The sequence below is a fragment of the Glycine soja genome, chromosome 19 (genome assembly GCF_004193775.1).
Source record: "Glycine soja cultivar W05 chromosome 19, ASM419377v2, whole genome shotgun sequence".
Taxonomy (NCBI): domain Eukaryota; kingdom Viridiplantae; phylum Streptophyta; class Magnoliopsida; order Fabales; family Fabaceae; genus Glycine; species Glycine soja.
Genome location: NC_041020.1, coordinates 45785683 through 45793864, shown reverse-complemented (window position 1 = coordinate 45793864; position 8182 = coordinate 45785683). Strand labels below are relative to the sequence as shown.

At 35.4% G+C, this 8182-nt stretch overlaps 1 protein-coding gene across 1 annotated transcript; it reads left to right on the top strand.

Moving 5' to 3' along the window:
* The first annotated feature begins 1377 nt into the window (after positions 1–1377).
* LOC114400217 lies at positions 1378–5476 on the top strand. Its single transcript, XM_028362556.1, has 5 exons — positions 1378–1562; positions 1670–2021; positions 2722–2877; positions 3009–3695; positions 3982–5476. The coding sequence occupies exons 2-5, from the start codon at positions 1674–1676 to the stop codon at positions 5056–5058; spliced, it is 2268 nt and encodes a 755-aa protein (XP_028218357.1). The 5' UTR covers positions 1378–1562; positions 1670–1673; the 3' UTR covers positions 5059–5476.
* Positions 5477–8182: the final 2706 nt, after the last annotated feature.

Below are 8182 nucleotides of genomic sequence, written 5' to 3'. Positions count from 1 at the left end.
GTTGCTCTGTTAGGGTTCCCAAACGTTAGGGAGAAGGAGAAGGAATCGAAGCCTTCATTCCATGGTCCTACGTGTGATGCATCTTTCTCCCTCCGCATATAGTACTTTGCAAATCCCAACGGTGAAGACATGAGAAAATGAATCACAAACCACATATCCAAATTTCACGACAATCTAACGGTTAATGAATTCAAGATCGTAATTTTATCGAGACAACTCAGGATTTCTGCGAGAAAGGAAAAGTTACAATGGAAGGGTATTTCTCCCAATTCCGACATGTTCTCATAATTTCCAATGGTGGAAAGGCTCCAAATTGAGTTGCAAACCTGGTGCTTAAATTTCACAACGATCCAACAATAAATGAGTTCGAAATTATCATTTTTCTGAGACAGGTTTTGTGGTCTATGAAAAAAAGAGAGAATTTTGAGGAGAAAGGGAAAACGAAATTCAGAGGAAGAGGAGACATATCGGTGTGAAAATGGACCTAACACGTCTCTATTTATAGTCAAGGTATTTACAACTTATTATTTACTCAATTTATTTATTTTTATTATTTTATAAAACAAACTATATTTTATTTCCTATTAAATGAATAAATAAAATATTCTCTTTATTTTTTCTAAAATCATTATTTTAATTAATAAAATTATTTCTCCATATTTATTTAATAATAAAAATCTCACTATTTTCTAAAACTTTATTATTATTTTTTTTATTAAAAAAACCTTTTTAATTTATTAAAAAAAATGAGACGTTACAAAACCCATTAGGAACCTATTTCACACTTTCCAAAGTAATATCACCATGATTTTTTCAAATTAATTATATGTTACTTCACATTTGATAATTAATTTTGATTGATCCTACCACTACCCAAACATGTTAATCATAAGATATGATAATATAACGTGTATGAGATGATATGATCTAACCATCTGAAATTCCAGATTCTTGTTATTGGAGTGGGTCGATCGTTACCAATGAATCAAAAGACATTTGATTAGACCGGTCTATCATTGACCGAAAAATATACAGTCCCCTATATTCAAGTGTATAACAAAAAGAGACTAAGAATAAATTAAAAATATACGAAGTCATTCGTTCCCCATCGACGGAAGGGTAAAAAAATCAATTAGAATATTTGACATTTTGAATGATGAAAAAAAGTTTCATATGGTAGATAAATTCAGATCATTGGAACGGATATATAGTTAGATAAAAACAACACAAGTGAAAAAAAATAGTTGAGTCAAGGACTGCTTATCATATCATATGACGTGGTTAGTGATTTAACCTTAATCCGTTCAAGTAGTAACGCGTAACGACTAACAAAGAACAAACCCCTAACTCTCTTAACCCCAAAGCACACGGTTTGTAACCCGTTAACTTGTTAGACCCACCCACGCTTTCTCTCTCTTTTTATAACAAGTCTCAAACTAACGGCATATTCTCTCTCTCTCTATATGCCGCAGCGCATGCTTTGATCGGCCAAGTCATCTCTCTCGCTCCCATTCTCCGTATTTCCAAGATCCCAACGCACTGTCTTATCCTCCCAGATTCCGGTGAATCCCCCCTTCCCTTTTAATCTTAAATATATCAACAACCACAACCAACAACCTTAACCTTTTTGTTTGTTTCTACCAAACACCATTTTTTTTTTCTATAACAGAGTAATGGTGGTGAAGATGATGAGGTGGCGGCCCTGGCCGCCTCTCCTCTCGAAGAAGTTCCAAGTGAGGCTGCACGTGCGGAGGCTCCAGGGCTGCGATCTGCTGCAGAACGCTGCACTCCAAGGTTCAAGATTGGTCCTTGAGATTCGCTGGAAGGGTCCTAAGTTGATCCTTGGCTCTCTGCGATGGAACTCCGTCGCCAGAAATTTTACTAAAGAGGCGGACTTTGAACTCGACGGCGGTGGCGCCGCCGTCGTTCACTGGGACGAGGAGTTTCAGACTATGTGCAATTTGAACGGTTACAGAGACAATGTCTTTCACCCTTGGGAGATCGCTTTCACTCTCTTTAATGTCAGTCTCTCTCTCTCTCTCTCTCTCTCTCAACCTTTTTCCCCTTACAACGGAATTTGTTTCAATAATTTAAAAATTGGATTGTCAAATAAAAGAACCAATAAAAAAAAAAGAAGACGACTATTTGAATTGGTGAAATGTTGTTCCTCCTTCAAATTTGGGGATTATTACTGATCAAAATAGAAGGATTATTGTTCTAGGTTATTTTATTTTTAAATAAATGGTTTGGTGGAGTATTGAAATTTTGGATGATCGGGTTCTTTTGGGTTGTCACCGTCTTTGTCTTTCATCTGTTTCCTTTTCTTTGTAATAGGTTTGCATGTGTCTTTGTCTGGAACTATTGTTCTGTCGTATCTTTTATCTGCCTATCTGCCCTTTTAAATGAATGTCATAATACTGAATAGGTGAGCGTTTATTTGTGTTCCGCGTTACCGATAATAATGGTGTTGACTTATTGTTTTCTGACTACTAATAGGAGTTTTATTATTGAATTTTTTTGGATTTTTCCTTCCACAGTGGGAACTTTTGTGCAGTGGTTGACTTTTTTTGTCTAAATGATTTCTGTATTTTTTTTTTTTAATTTGTCATAGGTTAATTAATGCCTAATTTCAGTTCTTTTTTTCCACGGGTTAATAGGCAAGGGCGTTGTTTTTTTTTTTTTTTTTAAAATCTGAACAGAATTTGTATTTCACTTTTGTAGGGATTGAACCAGAGGCCAAAAAACAAGGTTCCTGCAATTGGAACCGCATTATTAAATATTGCTGAATTTGCATCTTCAACTGATCAAAAGGATTTTGATTTAAACATTCCACTCACACTAACCGGAGGTTCTGGGGAGCCTTCTCCTTTACTCTGTGTGAGTCTCTTTGCTGATTTCTTTTATCTCATGCCATATAGGAATTCCTGTATATAGGCTGGTCCAATTTACAGTCACAATCATTAAAATTCTAGCTTTCAGGTTTTGTCTTGGATTTTGATTGTATGCAGATATCAATAAGTTTGATGGAGCTAAGCGTAGCTCAAGAAAGCTTGGAGCCAGTTCAGAGATCTATAGTGCCTGTGCCATCGCCCTCTGCCAAGTCGGGAGAAACAGCCTTGGCAGAAAAAGATGAGCTTTCTGCAATTAAAGCTGGTCTTAGGAAAGTAATGATTTTGACGGAGTTTGTATCTCCCAAGAAAGCAAAAAAGGGTTGTCGTGAGGAAGAAGGCAGTGAAGGAAGGTGCTCTAGGAGTGAGGATGGTGAATACAATTATCCTTTGGATTCTGAGTCACTTGATGATTCTGAGGAAGGTGAAACAGATGGGGGGAAGGAGGATTCCAGTGTTAGGAAGTCATTCAGTTATGGAACACTGGCTTCTGCAAATGCTGGGGGATTTTTTCATTCCAATGCGAGAGTAAATTGTAATGATGAAGACTGGGTTTATTACAGCCATCGCAAGTCTGATGTTGGGTGTTCACAGAGGGAGGATTCTACTGCTTCTTCTTCTCAGCCTTATTTAGTACAAAGTTCCAAGCGCAGCATACTTCCATGGAGGAAGAGGAAGTTGAGTTTCAGATCTCCTAAAGCTTATAAGGGAGAGCCATTGTTAAAGAAGGTGTATGCAGAAGAAGGTGGTGATGACATAGACTTTGATCGCCGTCAACTTAGCTCTGATGAATCCCTTTCTTTGACTGTAAGAATTCTTTCTTAAAACCTGTTTCCTTCTCATTGGAGTATCAATCCATGTCTTGTTTGCAAACCTTCACAATTGATCTTTCTGGGGAGCAGTTTTAGCCTAGTCCTCATTTGTGTGGTAATGATTGTAAACTAACAAAAATGTAGTGTATAAATCTCCATTGTTCATGAAAGTATGATACATAAGCCATTAACTTTTGACATAATTTCTTAATACTTTTGTAACTTTTGTTTCACACTTAGTTTATTTTATTCATGTTAATGGTTTTATATTTTTTTGCCAGTGGTACAAGATTGAGGATGACACGTCTGCACATCGATCATCAATCTCTGATTTCGGGGATGACAGTTTTGCTGTAGGGAGTTGGGAGCAGAAAGAAGTCACGAGTCGTGATGGTCATATGAAGCTTCAGACACAGGTCTTCTTTGCTTCAATTGATCAACGCAGTGAACGTGCAGCAGGTGAGAGTGCATGTACAGCTCTTGTTGCTGTGATTGCTGACTGGTTCCAAAATAATTGTGATCTTATGCCCATAAAATCACAGTTAGATAGTCTAATTAGAGAAGGCTCCTCAGAATGGAGGAACTTATGTGAAAATGATGCCTACAGAGAGCGGTTCCCTGACAAGCATTTTGACCTGGAAACAGTCATTCAAGCAAAAATACGTCCGCTTACTGTGGCTCCTGGGAAGTCCTTTATTGGTTTTTTTCATCCTGAAGGGATGGATGAAGGCAGATTTGACTTTCTGCATGGTGCCATGTCTTTTGATAATATTTGGGATGAGATTAGTCGTGCTGGACAAGAGTGCCCCAGCAATGGTGAACCTCACATTTATATTGTTAGTTGGAATGATCATTTTTTCATCCTTAAAGTTGAATATGATTGTTATTACATCATTGACACTTTGGGAGAGAGACTTTATGAAGGGTGCAACCAGGCATATATCTTGAAATTTGACAGCAACACAATGATGTACAAAACGCCAAATGTTGCTCATTCATCAGACGACAAGACATCCAATGACCAGCAAACTGTAGCAGAAATATTAGATCCTAATAATAGTCAAACCCAACAAGTAAATAGCAAGGAGGTGGATTCTGTTGCAGGGGAAAAAGAACAGTTGAGGACTGAGCAAGAAGAACAAGTTATATGCAGAGGGAAGGAAGCATGCAAAGAGTACATTAAAAGCTTCCTAGCTGCAATCCCTATCAGAGAATTGGAAGCAGATGCCAAGAAAGGTCTCATTTCTTCAGCATCCCTTTACCATAGACTGCTACAAATTGAGTTTCACTACACCCAACTGTTAGGTGAAACATCACCAATGGCTGAACTAAGAGACCTTAGCTCTTGCAATAACTAAGGCTTCTACATAACCAAGCTGTAAATTGAAGAAAATGCACGTCTATTCTAACTTATTTTACTACTTTAACCATTGATGTTCTTCTGATTTTGAAGTGAATTTAATTAACATATGGAGGCTCGTTTAAGCTTTTGGTGCGAGCAATGAGTGAGCTGAGCTTTTATTTGTGCAGTTCTGCGTGGCACTTGCCTTGTTTTACCTGTATTTTTCCTTGGGAAGGTTATTCTGTAAATGGCTCTGTAATTTCCTTTTTCAAGTGAGTGTATGCTTTTGGCATCTGAAATGTAAGTTCTGAACAGATTCTACTAGTAAATGGCAGGTAACTTAGTTTTTAAAGACTCCTCAGGCGTGCTTACTTTTGTTTTGCACTCTGATTCCGAGGTTCTACTTAGTTGCTTCGGGAAAGATTAAAATTTTATTTTGACTTTCTTTTGATTCTTGTTTTAGGATGTAGATATGTTTTTTTCTTGCTTTGTTACTGAACAATACAGGTTCAGAAGATACAACTTCATTAGTTTTGGGCTCAGAAATGAGTTCTAATCTCCAGTTAACAATTTATCATCATTTTACTATTTTTACTGAATGTTTACTAGGTTCTACTTAGGTTCCTGTCTCCATGGAACTGGAACAATGTAGTTCACTTTTAAATTATAGGAAATGCAGTTATTATGAACATAATGAATCGTTTTCGTAAATTTTGAACTACAGAGTCTCCTTAAATTCCTCGTTGGCTTAAATATTATTCTCTCTCTAATTATAAGATATAATTGACAAATTTAAGCTTATTAAAAAAATTAGTTAATTTAATTATTAATTTAAATATGTCCATATTTATGTTTTTCCAAATTTATCCTTAATTTTTATTGAAAACTTACTCATTTTCTACAGCTTTATAGAAGAAAGAATTTTTTTTTTAGGATATTTTAATAAAAAATAATTAATGCACAAAAGAGATAAAATAAAGTCTTATAATAACAATCAAAATAAACTGTTAACTATGTCTTATAGATAGGGATGAAATATATGAGATAAGTGTTTTTTTTTAAGTATCAAGTAGTCCTTTGTTAAACCTTGATGACTAGAGTTGTGATGGCATATGCAACTAATGCAGTATTTAGTTCAATGCAACCTAAACCCTCAACGCATACTTATTTGATGAGTTTTTTTTTTTTTTATGGTATGACGAGAATAACATCAATGCTTTTTCTTCTTCTTCTCTCATTTGCATATTTCTTCAAGCCTTCCTCAATCCATTTGTATTTGTCCTAGGCACCTGACTAAAATAATCTCAATTCCATAGCATAGCACCCACCGTGTCCAAGTTTAGGGTGAAAAGCATCTCCAGCAACACAAATGTTGTCTTTACTATTATTTCTCAACATGCATGAGCTCCTGGGATGTTTATGGGTAAGTTTTTTTAAAAACATTTCTAAGAGAAAAAAAAATAAACTTCTTCATAAACTAAAATTAATTCTTCATTAGTTAATTAGTTTTGAGTATTAATCCGGAACATTGTTGGCTAGCTTTTGGATTCAAAATTTTGCGTTGGTGGCAGCACTAGGAAGGAGAGGTGTGATCCCATGGTGGAATGTGGTACGATGCTCTAGTTGCGGCGACACGAGGTCTAGGTCGCAGTGGTGCCAGGCCTTGGTTGCGGTAATGTGACAAGTGACAACGGTGGCTTGGTCATGTAAATGTGCGAGAAATTAAAAATTTTGGAGTTGCACGAAGCATGAAAAAAAAAGATGCAGGAAGCAAAGGCCGTTGTATAGGATAGTCATGCGTGATTTATTAATTGGACCTCGGACGTGAATTTTGCATAAAAATTTGGCACCAAAGACAGAACCAAAAAACATACATTATTATTATTATATAATTCATAACAATAGATAAAGGGAATACTGCATCTTGATCTCTCTTTTTACGAGATATATGTGCTCATGTATACTCTTCATAAATAAACCCATATTCTTAATCAAAGGTTAAAATGAAAAAAAAAAAGTATACAGAAAAAGTGAATCCAATATAATAAATAACCGCACATTTAGTAGTACTTGGATCCAAAGTGTGCTTCAAAACTCATGTAACTGCACAATACCTCATCTTTCAATTAGAATCGAAAATTTCCCACTTTCTTCAAAACATACGTAACTGCTTAATGCCCAAAAAAACACGCTAACTGCTTCCATTTTCATTTTTTATATTCAGTATCCACTCTAACTTACAGGGTTTGATTGAAGAGATGGTGAGGAGTTGTGTGTCGCCGAGTTTAAGTAGGTGTGTGGTTTCGACGTTTCACTTCTTTGCGCATTACTGACTCTTTAATTAAGGGCAGATCTACATTAGGTGTTTAAGGAAAATTACGTTGTCTGGTTATAGTAATTACAGTCTACTGCATTTGGCTGTCTAGGAACAAGCTTTGAAGATTATCAATTTTCTGTAATAGAGGTTATTAGCAAGATTAAGTTTCTTATGTATAGACAAGCACACCTGTTGCATTTGTTTTAGCATCTTGATATAGGTCTTCTTGTATTAGGGAAATTTTTGATTTTCTTTAACTGCGGGATATGCCCCATTTATTATTGTATCATTTTGGGTTTAATATAATTTACATTTTTTCCCAAGTAGGCGTGTGGTACTGGTGGCATGGGATTGAGAAGAGGGTTCACATACAGTTTGCATTTTTTTTTTCTTTTTCTTTTTTCTTTCTTTCTTTTCAGTATAGCTTTTGATTATTGCATATAGTATTTGTTCAATAAAATGTTCCTATTTTTTTTTTTTTTTGGCTTTTGTACAATTTTCTTCTTTGGCTAATTAATAATTTACATGTACATGTACATATAGAGTCTCTGCTAACTATATGGCCATTGGTGGAGTGAAGATTGATAGGACATTTTCCTTAATTTCATTTTTATTTTTTACTTAAATTCTTCCTTAGCTTGGACATGAATGTATTGTTGGTATTCATGTTTATCTTCATTTTATATAATCTAACAATACTTTCTCATTTTGCATTTTTACTATCAAATAATCCTATCTTATTAGTAATATAAATTCTTTAATTTTGTTTGATGGAGCCACTGCACATGAAGGGAGTTTGCTGCTGCGCATATGAAAATAATGC

What these genes read in the sequence shown, in the direction of transcription:
- LOC114400217 (XM_028362556.1), top strand. Translation starts at nt 1,674, where the DNA reads ATGGTGGTGAAGATGATGAGGTGGCGGCCCTGGCCGCCTCTCCTCTCG. An exon ending in TCGCTTTCACTCTCTTTAAT is followed by an intron (nt 2,022 to 2,721) that starts GTCAGTCTCTCT and finishes TCACTTTTGTAG; the next exon opens with GGATTGAACCAGAGGCCAAA. An exon ending in AGCCTTCTCCTTTACTCTGT is followed by an intron (nt 2,878 to 3,008) that starts GTGAGTCTCTTT and finishes GATTGTATGCAG; the next exon opens with ATATCAATAAGTTTGATGGA.